General features: G+C 55.5%; 7 protein-coding genes across 7 annotated transcripts; 5 read left to right on the top strand and 2 right to left on the bottom strand.

Annotated features, from left to right (window-relative positions):
* Positions 1-1,519: 1,519 nt before the first annotated feature.
* Positions 1,520-2,398, top strand: LMH87_004450 (uncharacterized protein; the record flags this gene model as incomplete). The annotated part of the gene is made up of 1 exon (XM_056195669.1): positions 1,520-2,398. The coding sequence occupies one exon, from the start codon at positions 1,520-1,522 to the stop codon at positions 2,396-2,398; it is 879 nt and encodes a 292-aa protein (XP_056049274.1).
* Positions 2,399-3,866: 1,468 nt separating this feature from the next.
* LMH87_004449 (uncharacterized protein) lies at positions 3,867-5,634 on the top strand (the record flags this gene model as incomplete). Its single annotated transcript, XM_056195668.1, has 2 exons — positions 3,867-4,018; positions 4,128-5,634. 2 exons carry the CDS (start codon positions 3,867-3,869, stop codon positions 5,632-5,634), a joined length of 1,659 nt encoding a protein of 552 aa, XP_056049273.1.
* A 1,131-nt stretch (positions 5,635-6,765) lies between these two features.
* On the top strand, positions 6,766-8,463 carry LMH87_004448 (uncharacterized protein; the record flags this gene model as incomplete). Its single annotated transcript, XM_056195667.1, has 1 exon — positions 6,766-8,463. One exon carries the CDS (start codon positions 6,766-6,768, stop codon positions 8,461-8,463), a length of 1,698 nt encoding a protein of 565 aa, XP_056049272.1.
* Positions 8,464-8,602: 139 nt separating this feature from the next.
* Positions 8,603-9,871, bottom strand: LMH87_004447 (uncharacterized protein; the record flags this gene model as incomplete). Its single annotated transcript, XM_056195665.1, has 1 exon — positions 8,603-9,871. The coding sequence occupies one exon, from the start codon at positions 9,869-9,871 to the stop codon at positions 8,603-8,605; it is 1,269 nt and encodes a 422-aa protein (XP_056049271.1).
* Positions 9,872-10,136: 265 nt separating this feature from the next.
* On the bottom strand, positions 10,137-10,546 carry LMH87_004446 (uncharacterized protein; the record flags this gene model as incomplete). Its single annotated transcript, XM_056195664.1, has 4 exons — positions 10,137-10,164; positions 10,212-10,327; positions 10,394-10,427; positions 10,500-10,546. The coding sequence occupies 4 exons, from the start codon at positions 10,544-10,546 to the stop codon at positions 10,137-10,139; spliced, it is 225 nt and encodes a 74-aa protein (XP_056049270.1).
* A 333-nt stretch (positions 10,547-10,879) lies between these two features.
* Positions 10,880-13,471, top strand: LMH87_004445 (uncharacterized protein; the record flags this gene model as incomplete). The annotated part of the gene is made up of 4 exons (XM_056195663.1): positions 10,880-11,185; positions 11,240-11,671; positions 11,723-12,481; positions 12,557-13,471. 4 exons carry the CDS (start codon positions 10,880-10,882, stop codon positions 13,469-13,471), a joined length of 2,412 nt encoding a protein of 803 aa, XP_056049269.1.
* A 682-nt stretch (positions 13,472-14,153) lies between these two features.
* Positions 14,154-15,247, top strand: LMH87_004444 (uncharacterized protein; the record flags this gene model as incomplete). Its single annotated transcript, XM_056195662.1, has 2 exons — positions 14,154-14,422; positions 14,491-15,247. The coding sequence occupies 2 exons, from the start codon at positions 14,154-14,156 to the stop codon at positions 15,245-15,247; spliced, it is 1,026 nt and encodes a 341-aa protein (XP_056049268.1).
* Between the last annotated feature and the right edge of the window lie 989 nt (positions 15,248-16,236).

Genomic DNA, 16,236 nt, shown 5'->3' with positions numbered 1-16,236 from the left:
CCTTCCTTGTAGATGCTAAGCTTGGTAGAATCATCACGCGTGCGGAAATAGGAGACGCAAAGTCGGCTCGCGTGGAGAAGGACAGACGTCATCTCGTGTATAAGTTACCAGGCAGTGAGTGTATGTATACTACCTGCTGTTATACTAGGCAGCCGAGTTTCTATTCTTGCTGCTCCCACACACACACTTAGGGCGCATTTGTGTGTGGCCTTGTTCGGCTACCTTGGCAGTGCAATAATTCAGTTTCCTCTGTAAAAGACACGAGCACAAAGGCGCAAAAATGCCCGCGCGGCCTAGCAGGCAGCCGACGCTCAGCCAGCCAGCCCCAGGGCCTCAGCCCTCGTCAACGCCGACGCCGCGACCAAGAGGCAATGTGACAGGTCGGCAGTTGCGCCATTCCTCTCTCTTTAACCAACTTGACAGCCTGCCTCTCGTCGCCACACGCTACTTAGATAGGAAGTTCGTTAACTAGCTGAGCATGGTTCTACGGTGTTATCGCCCACAAAGGGATCACCCATCGCTTCCCGGCCGATTGCCCTGCGGTTGCACTCGCAGCGGGTACTTTCCGCTCAGAGCCAAGTAAAGAGAGGGCCGGTGACTTGACCTGACCGCACGGAATGCGATGGCGAAGTACCTATGGTCTCTCTCTCTTTCCCTCTCTCTCTTTCCCTCTCTCTCTCTCTCTCTATCTCGCTTCTGCACAGCTGTGTTATCTTTCTTGGCGGCGCCCATGTCTTATTCCTTTGTTCAGCAACTTTCAGCTCTGGCCTTGCGCACGCACGGCACGGCCGGGCTGTCCCACGCTTCGTCTGCCCGTAGCTAGCGCCGCCGCCGGTTCGATTCTTTGACCCAAGACATTTTACCAGTAGCGTGGTGGTGGTGGCGGGCCCTTGGGGTAACATGACCATGTACTGCCCACCCTTGGGCTTGCGGGGGGGCTGCTGATTGTGACTGGCGCGCCAGCCGATTGTCTCGAGGGTTGCGTTTCTGTCCTCGCCGTGCACTCACATTGACTGGTCAGGCCGGGCTTTGTCCCACACTCCACACTACCAGCTTTTGTGCAAGCACTATCAGTTCGTGGCGGGAACAGGGGTTTGGTGATATTAACTAGTCTGGAGGAGGCTTGCATGTGCCACATCTTGATATACCCCAAAATGGGTGACACATAAACGGTTGCCTTGCTCCGCGGCCCCGTTGCCTACCAGTATATATGACCTCGTTGGCTCCCGCCTTCTTTCCCCATTTCTCCTTTTTGTACATGAGACAAAGGTTTCTCCTTCTCGGGCCGCAGAAAGAGAAATAGTATATTTCTCGACAATACATGCATTGTGTGGTGCTCTGTCCAAACCTCGTCTCGTGCTGCAGCTTCTTTCACGGGGGCATCATTCGCCCCCTTCAGTCACCACCACTTACACCACTTTAGACACCACACTTGACCCATCACCGCCTTGCGCTCCGCATTATTACATTCTCCCCTGAGCTCTTTTTCTTCTTTCTGCTTTCTCTCAATCATACCAATATGCCTTCTCGTACCAACATGGGTTCCCGCCGCGAGTCGTGGCCGCCCACGCAGCTGCGCCTGGTGCGGTCCAGCTCCGCCAAGAGCACCGAGCCACGCCCGCTCCTCGAGGACATTGACGAGGATCCCCTCACCTACTTTCTCACCCCCAACGCCGACGACCAGGACCTGCAGCACTTTTCCGACTCGGACGACCCCGACGACGTCCTCGACTTTGACGCCGGCATCGAGGTCGCCGGCCGGCCCAAGAACCTGGTCCGCAGCGTAAGCCCTTCGACCCTGGACGGCCTGCGCAAGGGCCTGGGCGGCGGCGTCCGTCTCCGCCGCGCCGCGTCGCCGGACTTCGACTCGGACGGCCTGACGTCCGAGGACGACGACGACGGCGAGGACTACGTTCGCTTCTTCTCCTCCTCGCCTTCCTCGCCGCCCGCGTCGCCGCCACCGTTTCGCACCCGCAGCCCCGGCAGCCTGCTCAGCGCCATGCCTCGGCACAGCTTCGCCGGGTTTCGCTCGCGCAGCCCCATCATGGGCGGGTTTGCGTCCCCTGCGTCGTCCTCATTCCCGGCACCGGCACCGTCGTACTCCACCAACACCACCACCACCATGGCACCGGCGGCGGCTTCTGCGCGCGGACGGGCCACCTTGGCATCGCGCCGCGGCCGATCGTTTGCCGGCGCTGGTGCCTCGGCTCGTCTGAGCAGACCAGGCCATCTCTGGCGCGAGCCGAGCGCGGATGTCTGGTCCATCGAGGAGGAGACGGAGGAGGAGCTGATGATGAGTGAGACGCGAGGTCGCGCCGGCGGAGTGGCCACCAGCACGGCCTTCCAGCGGGCCAAGCCGATCAAGAGGGTTCGCTTTGTGCTTCCTGATGAGGAGTGATTGGTTCATTTTTCTGGTATCATCTTGGGTCATTGCTCAAGGGGAACATGGCCTGCTTGAGCGCGTGTGTCCTGCATATCCACGGCGTTTTTGGGGGCCTTTGGGGCTGGGGTTGTCTGTTTCTGGAAGGCCGGGATTACTGGCTTCTATGGGATTCTAGGGCGTTATGGGGTTTCAATTTTCGGCCTATTCTGGCCTGGTCTTCTCTACTATCTGCATCGGATCGGCGTTTACGGATGTGCATTCTGGTTATTACAGCGAGGCCGTCGGGTCCGCAACATCCTACCAGCTCGTGTTGCATTTTTGCTTTTGGTGTTCGGTGTTATTTTGGACGCCTTTTTGGTTTTCATTCCGTTTGTTCCTTTTCGGCTCTGGCAGCTTATTCTTCTGGGCGCACCACAGGCTTGGTAGTGCACTTTTTTACCCACTACAGGTTGGAGGTTCTTTGCCATTCATCGCATTCGGCCAATACTCCTAATAGTCATTCAATTCTCATACACGAAAGATATTCATCAGAAACAATTTTTGAATCGCCCAGCATAAAGACGTAAACGTGAGTCAGCATAACTAAGCCCTGATCGGTTATCGAGTGCGGAGCCTGGACGTACTCGTCAGATTACTGCTTACTGTATTGTTGAGTGTACAAGATGGTGTCCTCGACTAGTGTGCCGTGTGTGGTACAGCATCAAGCCACAAACACTCGCATACAAGGCGGGGATAAACGCAGACCGGCGAACTCCAGAAACAGAGTAAAGTCCCGGTGTGCAAGTTTCTGGCTGCGCGTAATTGAAACGAGGTGCGGCTTGAGGGAAATAACAGGCTGCATCAACGACTCGCTTTTGCGGCACTTGTCCAGGTGAGATTCCCGTCCGGGACTGCAGTACGCCGCTGGCTTCACGTCAGAATATATTCCTATTTGGGACAATCGAGAGTCCACGCTCCACAGCAGCATCCTCTAGCCTGTTGATTGGCTGCGTCTTGCTTTCCGCCTTGCGTTGCAAACTGGTGATCGGCTGTCTTCCCCCACTCCCTCTTCTGCACCCATCAGCCCAGCGCCAGCCGGGCATGCGGCCCTGAACCCTGGCTCCCACCAACATATTTGCTGATATCTCGACTCTCCGCGCCCGGGGTACTCTCCCTCTCTCCCCTTCTCCCATTCGTCACCTTGTTGGACTTGCATGTTTTGCACAGCCCTGTAGCTGCCGTACTAAACCACCTGGACGCTACCCGTCTCAACTAGGCATCATCCCGAGGCAACAGCCAAAAAGTGCCTCGACCAGACAGGACCCTTCAGCCCAGTCAGCTCAGCGCAGCGCGTCTCCGCCCGAAAGCCGCATAAACCCAGTTGGTCCTTTCTCCGGGCCGGTAATATACCAGGGTCGCTCCTCTTTCCCAATCGCCGCCAAGACCCCCGCCACTTTTATTTCTCCCTACAACTTTCGTCACTGCACCTATGTAATCGTCCGAGATGGAGCGCCAAAGAGTATACCGCGTCGTCGAGAGGATTGGCGGCGGCGCGCCCGAGGCTACCTTCACCTCAGACGTAGCCAACAACGCGGCTCAGAAACCTCGCCAACGTCGCTGGACTCCCAAGGTCAAGACTGGCTGCATTACTTGCCGGTGAGTTTTACTGTTGGTGTCGCCCCGCGCGACAGACGCTTAAGCTCGCCGTCTCGGTTGAGAAGTACACCTTCATTCGCCTTCATCTACTGACATCTCTTCTTTGCAGCATCCGTCGTGTCAAGTGCGACGAGGGCCGCCCCGAGTGTAAAAAATGCATTTCAACAGGCCGAAAGTGCGACGGCTTTGAAATCGCCCCAGAGCCCGCCCAATGCGCCTCTCCCGCCGCCACACAATGCCTTCACGCCCTCACCCCCATCTACGGCAGAGCGACTTCTCTAGAGAAAGAAATGTTCAATCTGTTCCGCACCAGAACTGTCACACAAGTCGCCGGCGCTTTTTACCAACCGTTCTGGCATGTCGACGTCTTGCTGGCCGCGCAGACACAGCCCGCCATATGGCATGCTAGTCTCTCCATGGCCGCCATGTACTCGTGGTTCAAAATACCGTCTGACGACCCACAAGGCCAGATCATCCGGCAAGACCATTATAAATTCGCCCTCAAGCAGTACAACGAGGCCATCGCGCATATGGTAGAGCTGGCTCACCAGAAGGATGCCAAGTCGGCCGAGGTGCTGCTCATGGCCAGTGTGCTGTTCACTGGCCTAAGCAGCTTACGCGGCGATCCCAAAGAGGCCATGATGCATGCGAGCCATGGCTTACACGTTGCGCAACAGTGGAACTTTTTGGAAAAGACAGAGTCACCGGATGGGGGCCAATCAGATCATATGCTTCCTACCAAGGCCCTCGTCGGCCTCGTGGACGGGTTCGAGGTCCAGTACATGTGGACCGGCGCTCGACAGCCCATCTTGCGGCGCGGCAATATACCCCGGGAGGTCCCCGTCGCTCCCTTCAGCTCTGCCACGGAAGCTTGCTTTGAGCTGCAGCGCCTCGTGGGTGGCCTGCTCATGGCAGTACGAAACGAAAAGATTCGACGCACAACAGAACAGCCGTCACCAGTGCCAGATCTACGCCAGCCTTACCGGCATGCTCTCTCGGCTTGGAAAGTCAAATTCTCGCATCTCAAATGGTCTCAAAGGCTGCGTCAAACAGACCTCGACTGTGCACTTGTGCTAGACATTTGGCTGTGCGGCGCAGAAATTGCGTCCAGCATCGATCTCAGTCTGTATGAACTGGCTTGGGACAAATTTGCCGCCAAATTCAAGCGCATCGTCAAGTTGACGCAGAAACTGGTCGCCGAGGAAGCGCTGCTGGAAGAACAGCGCGGGCGGCCTGTGTACTCGTTCTCGCCTTCGGTCTGCGAGCCCCTCTTCATGGTGGCGAGCAGCTGTCGTGATGGCGTGCTGCGCCGCAAAGCCATGTCGCTTCTGCGACAACGGCCGCGAAGGGAGGGCATCTGGGATGCCAAGCTCATGGCGGCCATTGCCGAGGCCAAGATGCTGATTGAGGAGCGCGGCGTGGCGTCGGTGGACATGGCGACAATGGCTGCTGGTGCCGGGTGCGGCTGTATTCCTGGCGTGTACATCTGCAACACGCACCGCGTCTTTTTCATGGACATTGAGTTTCTCCCTGACAGGGCTGCCACGGCAGTTATGAAGACGCTGCATGATGTCGCTATAAGTTCGGAGGGTCAGGTCGTAACCATCACTTACTGAGGCTGTGATTTTCGTCGTGGCTCTCTAGAGTGACATGATACGGTTCTATTTCGAGAGACTAGCTGTGTTTGGTCCGTCAATCGAAATTGAGACTTTGTTGCCATCCAACGAGCGACGAAACGGCTGGTTCTGAATGCGGTCAATATCTATTCTGCGTATGAGTACGATTTACCCAAAAATTGCAGCAGTCCGAAATGGCCGCACGCTCACAGAGAAGGAAATTCTGTTGCAAGGGTTTTCTGTTTGATTCAAGGCTCATCAGACTACGCAGTGTCTATGCACCGCTATCGCGCAAATATGTGCAGCGAAGCGGCAATGCTGGGCACCCGACATTACGACAAGGGAATAAAAAGTTCGAGTGTATATAATGGGATGTGGTACTATGTGTATATGATGGATCAAATCGGCGCATATATTATCTACTTACTGGTAAAAAACGAAGCTGCTTGTGACTCTGCACGTTCTCAAGTCATCGCGCGCACTCTCATTGCTACGTATGCGGGAGTCCATAGCAAATTCAAACACGCAAGTTCAAATTGTGTCATTCTGTCTCTGGTGATGAAGAGTTGAAACTACAAATATGTTTTGATTTCTTGGGGATTCTTTATCAATCGGCGTGTTAGCGTGGATTCGGCAGCATTTGTCTCGCTTGTCGCGTATTGCATCCATTGACCGTCGCAGCGCGATCAATACGATATATACGAAGAGGCTACGCCACCGCTCATGACGTCTGCCGGTCACACAACCCGATCGCCGGCGAAACCAACGGTTGAAATACATCGAAAGCGAATTTTCGAGTTCATCAAAAGCAAATTGAGGTTTTGCACATAGTTTCATTCATGCTGCAGTGCCTCCAGCATAACGCAAGCCTTGTCAAGCTGGCAGCACGGAAATGCCTTGAAAAGCAGAGGTGGAATGTACCAGCATCTTCAAATTGTAGTAAATGGCGATCGCTCAGCTATAAATCTGTGGAGGCCTGGCGCCGATCATCATCGTCTAGTGACGCAACAGCCCTCTGTCTCGAAAAGCTTATAAGATGCTCACCATTTATTTTCCCGCAGCTTTCCAACGTCACTGGCAGCGTCAAAAGAATTACAATAGCATGAAACTGCCAAACTATCGCTCTCCGTCATGATGTTAATTTCGCTTGCTTCGATCCTCCTTGTCTCGAGCGCTTCTTGCGCTGCGGCAGCCGCGCCCTCGTCGCCCGCCTTTCCGGTCGTTGATCTGGGCTATGCGCGCCATGCGCCGACATCCATCAACACTACCAAAACCAACATCACATACGCCACGTATCGCAACATTCGCTTCGCGCAGCCGCCCGTCGGAAATCTCCGTTTTCGACGGCCGGTGACGCCGCCGCCCGCGTCCAGCGGCATCCAGGACGGCGTGGTGCCGCTCAACAGCACAAATTGCATCCAGACGGTACCGCACTGGCTGGCGCCAACGCCTGGCCTCAACGGCTCGACTTGGGGCAGCGAGGACTGTCTGTTTCTTGACGTGTATGTGCCTGGTGGCGTGTCGATGGCGTCTGCAGCACCCGGTCTTCCTGTGATGCACTGGATCTATGGCGGCGGCTACTTTTTCGGAGCCAAGGATACGGGAAACGACCCGTCTTCGCTATTTGAAGAGATGGGTGCGGATGAGAAGTTCATCGTCGTGGCATCTAATTACCGCTTGGGGCCGATTGGCTGGCTTAGCTCAGACACGGAGCAATCGCTGGATAGGAATGCAGGCTTGTATGATGTGCTGGAGGGGCTCAGATGGACGCAAGAGTACATTTACCGATTTGGCGGCGACCCGGACAAAGTGACGGCCATGGGCCAGTCAGCAGGCGGAGGCAACTTGTTTCAGATTCTTGGCGCTGATGCGCAAGGCACGCCGGCGCCGTTTTCGCAGGCTTTCATCTCGTCGCCGGGATACCGGCCCCATGTCAACCGCTCCCAGGAAATGACGGCGATATATCGACAGTTTCTCAACGCCACGAGTTGCGACGATGCAGACTGCTTGCGTAAGGTCCCTATGGAAAGGTTAGTAGAGGCGAACCGGTACATGATACTCGATGCGCCGCCGGGTCCCTTTGGTGGTCCGAGTATTGGCTTCGGCCCCATCATCGACGGCGATTTGGTCCAAGATGCGCCGGAGCGGATCTTGAGTCAGGCAGCGGAGAACGGCGGCCCCAAGGGCCGCGTCACGAGGATCATTGGCGGCGGCATGAAGAACGACGGCATTGGCAACGTGAACACGACATGGGAAGCCATGCTGGCGCAGTTTGCGCGCACCCCGAGCAATGCTACGGTACAAAGAATTGCCAGTCTATATGGACAGCCTAGCAACTCGGCAGCGGGCACACTTCCAGGGGACGTTCCTGCACCGACCGTCTTTGACAAGTTCTACGGCGACATCATCTACGAGTGCCATTCCCATCTTGCCGCCAGGCTGTGGTCCGCTGCCACCCAAAAGGAGCACTCCAGTCCCTGCGCACCACCACAGAAGCGCTACGCATCCTACCGCTACGACCAGTCGATACTGCCTGCGCTCCACGGTGGCGACCTCAACTATTACTTCTTCGACGCGGCTATCGCTGCGCTGGACAAGACGGTGATTCCGGACGTGGCGCGCGAGTTTCAGCACCATGTGCGGCAGTTTATCCTCGGGCGAGACTTGGACGGCTGGCCCGAGTTTGGTGGCACGGGCCTGCAGACGCCGTCGTGGATGAATGTGACGAGCGAGGGCTTCCGTGCTGTGGTCGGGAAGGATGAGAGTGTGCGCGCAAAGAGATGCGAGGCGATTGTGGAATTACTGAGCAATACAGAAGATGGTTGGTAACGGTCAGTGATGCATGGTACTATACGGTGGCGTATGATAAATTGGGTATCAATTAGTGTTAAAGTTGAGACTGTACAATGAATCGCTAGATGAGATGATTTGAGACTTCTTCTCCTGCTGTTTTCAATTGGCCGTTTTTTCAAATTTGAGCTGGCTTCAATTCGTCCTGTGGCTTCATGCCAAAGAAGCGGACTGCGCCAGCGCTGCTCCTCTCGACCGCTTCCACCACTCTCTCCACCATCGACTGCTCGTACTTCGCTAATGCCGTACCCTGTGAGGTCATCTCGACTTGAGACGATTTCAATACTTCAAACAGCTCTAAGGCGTCCTGGAACGCCGAGTTGGCGCCGACGCCACCAACCGGCGGCATCGGGTGCGCCGCATCCCCAATCAGCGTCACGGGCATGTTTGCATGCTCCTGTCGAAGCTGCGCCCAACTCCTCGGAAGTCCTTCTTTGGTACAGGAAAAGAATGCCAGAGTCGCTGTCGAATCCTCATTCGGTGCGTCGACAATAGCACGCACGGACTCGTGCCAGTCTCGCATCAGCGCCTGCGCCAGGCCGGCCGACTCGGCGCTGGAGAGGGACAGCAGCTCTGAGAGACCGGCGACATGAGTGTCGGTGACGTCTTGGCGGGTGCAAAGGACCCAGTAGATGTAGTCGGCCGGGACGCCGAGGCCGAGGGCCCTCGCGGCGGGGTCGAACCGCATCACCTCGAACAGAAGCTTGGACGGGTGCTCCGACGCCGTTCCCGGGACGCTGGCGAGGCACATGCCGCTCAGAAACTCATTGGGCAATTTGGCGACGATTTCATCTGTAAAATCCGTCTTTCCAAAAACTGATCGGCCCTCGGTGTCCAGGATGGGAAAATCAGGTAGTAGTTGTCTGCGGACTCCCGAGCGCACGCCGTCCGCGCCGACCAGGAGCGTGCCTCGCTCCACAGTGCCGTCCGCGAAGCGCACCTGCACAGTACCGTCATTCCTCAGAGCCTCGTACGAGTCAAACTTTTTGCCGTACGAGATGTGCTCCTCTAGGCCTTGCAGGAGGACGTTGCGTAGCACCGCGCGGTCCACGTTGTACGACTTTGCGGTGCCGGTGTGCGCGGTGGTCCCCGGAGGGGGGCCGGGCATCGAGGCCGCGGCGTCCGGCGTCCCGGTCAGCGCGTCAATGGCATGGCCGGGATTTATGGAGCTGTTGGATGTAGCTTCGAACGTGGCAAAGACGGGTGCTGGGAGGAGAGCCTGCAGGGCGGCGCCGGAGATGCGTATGCGGTAGCCTTGGGCGCGGAAGGCGGCAGAGGAGTCGCGCTCGAAAATGCGGAAGGGGATGGATGGGGTAACTTTCTTGAGACCTTGGGCGAGTGCGAGGCCAGAGAGGCCGCCACCGATAATGAGGACTCGCTGTGACATGTTGTAGAAGAGACCGTGGTAGAAGTCGATTAATTAATGGTTTCCGTGGGCACTATTTTAGGAGCGCCTAAGACTGGTGTTTCAATGAGGGGTGATTTTATAGTATCGCCCTGTAAAGGCGGCAAGTTATCTTTTTATATATTTTCCAATGTAAACATTTTGTGTTACCCTGTTCTTTTCGCTCATACGGGTGGCTTGTATTGTAGTCGGTGCCGAGCCACCGAAGCTTCGGTCCCGAGGTCCGCAATCAACGGTAAGGCTGACATCAGTGCGGCATGGGCATTCTGGGATGACTGCACTTTTCAGTCGCCATCAGCGAATCCAGGGGTACGGTCCATACTTATCTGACGGTTGTGAAATTATCGTTGGCCATGTCGTGTGATGGGTAGTCGAGGGTCGTGGTGTACCGTAGTCAACGAGCGGGCCGTTGAATGGGATGGGCGTCGCAGAGTAAAACTAGCTTACAACTCAGAAAGGGAAACACAGCTTTGGGATAACTCCAAGAAATCTTGTATGCTTTACGCTGTTACTTTTCCTTCTTATTTTGTTGATGCATCTTCGTCATTGTCTTGTTCTTGCTTGTGGTCGAGCAACCAACTACTCGTTTGTTGCCTGTCTCTGGAACTACCGACCAACGGCCTCCATACCAGGGTTGCGTTGATCAGACTCGCACATATCACCCCGTGCGTCCTAAATGTACTGATTGCAGGTGAGGAAAGTTAACGGCGCAGCAATCCGGCTCACCAGCATACCTCCAAGCTTAAGAGCGCTAGAATATAGCGGCAGGCGCACTAAAACCGTCCCTCAGCAGCGGGCCATGGAACGCTAAGCCACCTGTAAACACCCGCGCTATGCCCTGTAGCGAAGCTTAAATGGATCGACAGGGGTTCCTATAGGCGAGTCACATGACAGCGCGACCAGGCAGCTGACGGATCGACTGTGCAGGCAATCAACCTTAATAGTGATCGCTATTGCATCGCTCCTGAATCCTACCAGCGGTTTGCGGTCATGGCTCAACTGACGCCGAAACGTCAGGACCATGCAGTCGCATTCGCGGCGGCGACGCTGTTCTGCGAGCTGCTCACCCAGCGGCTGCTCACCCGCCAGACGGAGATCATGTCCGAGGCCCTGGCCTGGGTCCTTCTGCCACTCCTGGTGAGAGCAGGCCGGAGACGAGACCAGGCCGAGATTGCGGCCCCGGTCGCAGCAAGTACAGCGACAACCCCGGGCAGCAAAGTCGGCCTCGTGCTGTTCGCCGCAGGCATCGCCATCAGCTCGTTTTGTAAAGCAGAAAACGGCACCTCCCGCTTCTATGTAAGTATGTCCAGCCCAGATGCCAGTGCCTCAGTGATACTTACAAGGTTGTAGCCTGCATTGGTTCCCATTCTACTGGCGGCGCAGCGATATATGCAATTAGATGTCGCCGATACTATGCGAGGCAATTTAGGCTCTGCAATGCCCATCTTCACCTCTCTTGGCGCCGCTTGCGTTGTTGCTGCTGTTGCCATTCTGGACCTCTTTATATGGAATCTAGAAAAGGTCATATATGCAAGCGTGGCGCTGGTATCGGTGTCCGTCGTATACATGACGCTCCTGCCTCAACAACGGCGGAAAGCAGTCATTGTTGCGCCCGTAAGGATGGAAGACAACATCGAGCAGCTGTCGAAATACGTTGCTCTCAGCGTCGGGCTCGTGTTTATCATCCAGACTCTAGTGTTTGGCCTCACCACGAGCTCATTTCCGCGGATCCTCGCTACCGCGGTATTCAAGTGCTTGGCTTGGTTTTTCGCCATACAACTAGTACGCCCGACTATCTACGAGTAAGCTGTACTTTACTGACGATCTGCATAGACTCGGGATGCGCCATGGACAGTTCTTCCATCGATGGGGGTATTCAGCCTTATGGCGGGACAAAGTCCTTTCTTTCAGTCGTCTTCCTTTCGGCCCTTGCTACACATTTCATTGTCTGGCCTCTCACTCGGCCAGGCAATATACAAACTTCCCAGCCGCGCAAAGTCACGGTCATCTCTCTGGGTCTTCATGCTGGTGACGCTGATTCCCTACGCTGCAAACATGTTCGCCATTCGACGCGCCGAGAGCGCTGTGCAGCACACATTCGGTGGAAACCGCGAACATCCAGTGGATACTCTGATGCGTGGCGCGAATGCGCAATTCAGTGGCCTGCTGCATCGGCAGTCGAAATCTCTCGCGGATGCGCAGACTGAGTACCGCCATCGGTACAAAATCGATCCTCCTCCCGGATTTGAGGCCTGGTATAAATTCGCTGTTGCGAATAAGTCGCCGATTATTGACGAGTTCGATATCATTCACAAGCAGGTCGCACCATTTCTCAAGTTGAGTGGCGTAGAGCTTCAGAGAATCATGGACGCCACGTTCTACGCAGATGGAAGCGAGATTTGGTCATGCCAATACAACCGCAATGAGATGAATGCTCGATGCAATCATCCTCACCGTTCCTACGACCGACATATCTCCTATTTGTTTGAAACAGTGGGCAAATTTCCTGGCGCCGAGCTCCCCGACGTCAAATTTCTAGTCAATCATCTTGATGAACCAACCGTCGTCCTTCCAAGCGAGAAGACGAGAGAAGTACGTGTCACCGATCTATCTCGCCAACCGACTTGGGCGAATATCACGCGAGAGTGCGCCGCTCACAAAGTCGAGAACTCTCACGCAAAGGATGAGAGGGAATCATACGCATTACCATTCATCAAGGATGCGGCTTCAGCCATGGATATCTGCCGGCACCCAGAGTACGAGCACTTGCATGGCCTTTTCCTCAACCCGGTTTCTTTCAGACTTACCGAAGCAATGGTGCCCATACTTTCCACAGGAGCACCTTCTACTATGGGTGACATTTTGATGCCCAGCCCGGCTTATATGGAAGCAGAGTTTGTCTACGACTCAGCCCTGGAGCCAGACTTTTACAAGAAAATCAACAACTTATACTGGGCGGGCTCAACTTCAGGTGCTTTTGCCAATGATGGCGGGTGGCGGTCCTACCACAGACAGCGCTTCGTCCAGTTTGCGCAAAATCTCGGTAGAGAACAATATTATTATCTGGAAGAAAAGGACGATACAGTAGAGCGTGTGCCGTCGTCTTTTTTGAACGGCAGGCTTTATGATGTGGCCTTTACACGCATATTCCAGTGCATTACCCGACAGTGCCGGGAGCAACGAGCATTCTTTCCACCAGGCGCATGGGCCGACAAGGACGCCGCATTGAAATCTCGGCTTGTATTTGACCTCGATGGAAACGGCATCAGCGGCCGCTACTACAAACTCCTGGCGTCCAAATCTTTGCCGTTGAAGCAGACTCTGTTCCGTGAGTGGCACGACGAACGCCTCATTCCCTGGGTGCACTATGTGCCCGTGAGCCAGAGCCTAGAGGAGCTTCCGGAGCTCGTCATGTATCTTACGACGACGGCGTCGGGGCAGAAGAAGGCTAAGGAAATGGCGGACAAGGGTCGCGAATGGTATGGGAAAGCCATGCGGAAAGAGGACATGGCAATTTATGTGTATAGACTCATGCTGGAACTTGCACGACTGCAGGATCCAAATCGGCAGCCACAAGCATAGTTTGAAGAATCTTTCATCTCTGCCATGCAGACTGCTCCAAATAAGCCAGACAAGGAGCCGACCGCGGGCATAACGCCTCACAATGGGTGATCAGATGCACATTCTCGCACCGGTTGGAAAGAATTCACGCCCGTGGTCGGTAAGCGGTCTGAATCTAAGTGGATAACTAACGTCGGTTGTCCGTTAGCCGTCATCGGACATGGCTAGCCACTCCATCGGTCGCAGTATTGTCATTTTATCCTCACAAGGAAACAAAAACAGCCGCGATTTCCGTTCCAATTTGTCAAAGGGCAGAATCAAAGCTCGAAATGTCACGATTCTTCATCTTTCTGGCATCTGGCCTAGTTCAGCTCTCAATTAACGAGGACGATGTTGGGCTACGATGATGGCCCTGGCGCGGTCCCCCACGGCGCTAGCAATGGAAGGCTCGGAATTGATTTCTCCATGTCTAGAATATGGTCACGCGAGTGTGCTAATTGCTTGGCCATGATGACCTGGGGCTCAATGATGCCCTCCCGCGAGACAATGGTATGAAGGGTGAGACAGTTGGGTCCATGACCTCATGCAGCATGCATAATATGTGCGACCGCCTCTCCTACTCGGCTGCTCCCGCATCCTTCCTTCCTTGACTGAGACGTGGCGATACTCAATTTCTATCACTGCAGTAATACAATCAAACACAATGACAACCTCGTTTACATCGCTCCCTATTGTGGATCTCGCGCCGCTGTCGAGCGACTGCGCGACTGAGGACGATCTGGTGCAGCTATCGACGAGGCTGCACGAGGTCTTTGCGACAGTCGGCTTCGCCTATCTGATCAATGCGCCGCTCTCTTTTGACCACGATGACGTTTTTGGCATGGCAAAAGACTTCTTCCGCCTCCCCGAGGAGACCAAGATGAGCGTGGCCAAGAAGACGTTTCGAAAGGCCAATTCCAACACCTACAGAGGGCAAGTTATCCTTGTTCGCGCACATATGATTCCCGAACGCTTTGTTAACAGAAGTTGCGCATGTCTAGATACTTTCCTGTGCAACCGGGTGCTGATTCTCAAAATCTCAAGGCCGGATTCGAGCTCGGCCCGTCGCATCGGCTACCCGCTTCGTCGCGGCCGTCCACCTCGCCCTTTATCCTCACCGAGCCCAACTGCTTCCCGTCGTCGGCGCAGTTCAGCTCACACGACCGTCTCGAGACTTTTTACGCCGAGCTCTCATCGCTTTCCAACACACTCCTCGCGCTGCTCGCCTCGTCGCTTGGCAAGAACCCGGCCTCGTTCACGTCCATCATGCGCAACAGCGTCTCGACACTGCGTCTGCTGCACTACCCCGGTCACGCGTCCGATGCCTCATCTCCTTCGGAAGAGGGAGAAGAAGAAAAGCTGAGCTGCACGCCACACACCGACTCTGGCCTGCTGACGCTGCTTCACCAGGACGCCACGGGCGGACTCGAGGTGCGCAACGCCGAGGGCGCCTGGATCCCCGCGCCGCACGTGCCCGGCAGCGTCGTCGTCAACGTCGGCGACCTGCTGGCGCGGATGAGCGGCGGGCGCTTCGTGGCGACGATGCACCGCGTGCGCAGCGCGGCGGCGGAGCGCTTCAGCGTGCCATTTTTCTCGGAGCCGGGCGTGGACGCCATGGTCGGGGAGCGCGGCAAGGAGGTCCGGTACGAGGAGTTTGTGCTCGACAAGATGGGCACGTGGGTCGAGTTCCAAGACGAGATGGAGGAGATGGAGATTATGAGCGCGGTGAGCGCCAGCTCCGAGGTGCACGCGTATTAGAAAATTGTATATCAATTGTACGGCAAACGGGGTCGACCCATACAGCCGGTCACGATTTAGGAATAGAAGGAGGAGAATTTTTCGGTCCTTTTTGCATTCGTTTATGAGTAACACGCTTCACTGATAAGAAATCAGGCTATGACAGGAGCTGTCTTGGTGGAGAAGCCAGAGCCTGCTTCTGGCTCATGTGCAACCTTGCAAAGAAAGCTGAGACGGATCTTGAATACCGTGTCTTAGTCTTGCATGTGAGGGACGCCTCTCGGCCGAGAATCTACACTCTGGTTGAGCCTTGGGTTCGCATTGTCTGCCCTCGCTGGCCTTTTTCCATCTTCAAGCTCGCACGCAGCCAGCCCAACGTGGCAGAATGGGCAGCTTAGTTAGGGTGTTGGCTAGTAAATAGACCCCGACGGGGTCACGCGAGCGCGAGGTCGGCTCCGGTCCGGCGGGAGGGGAGAGATGGTAGCTTCCAACAATGGACAAGAACGCCGTAGGCTCGTTTAGTCGGCAGCAGATACGTGCCCAGTGCGCACGCGCAAGTTTCCCCATGCAATGCCGCTGGGAACTTTTGTACACGAACATTTCCAGAGCAGCTTGCATTTGGCTTTTCGCGGCATCTTTTCGGAGCCAAAAGAAAAATCGGCACACCGAGAGAGCAGTCCTTTTGCTTGCATGTGCATGAGTGTGAACCCGACGACCCGCGGTCATCATGACACGCCACAGCAAGGTGGCCCTCCGCCACCAACCACTTTAGTTATTAGTGTCCGGAAGGAACGCCATCATCGACGGGCGGTTGGGCGTATCTGCATAGCGCCTTGGCTCAATTTAACGGGACAAAGGCTTCAGCTCGCTGCCAAGGTCGGAAGCCCGGCACAATCCTGACTAGTACAGGGGCTTCGTAGGAGAGTTGTAGTTTCTCTCTCTCTTTTTTGAAAGTTATCCAGACGCGAGGCCTGTCATTCAGCGGATCTGAAAGCCAGCGTGGAGATGGC

This window comes from Akanthomyces muscarius, chromosome 2 (genome assembly GCF_028009165.1).
Source record: "Akanthomyces muscarius strain Ve6 chromosome 2, whole genome shotgun sequence".
NCBI lineage: Eukaryota > Fungi > Ascomycota > Sordariomycetes > Hypocreales > Cordycipitaceae > Akanthomyces > Akanthomyces muscarius.
The sequence above is the reverse complement of the archived record's forward strand: the minus strand, read 5'-3'. Positions and strand labels throughout refer to the sequence as shown.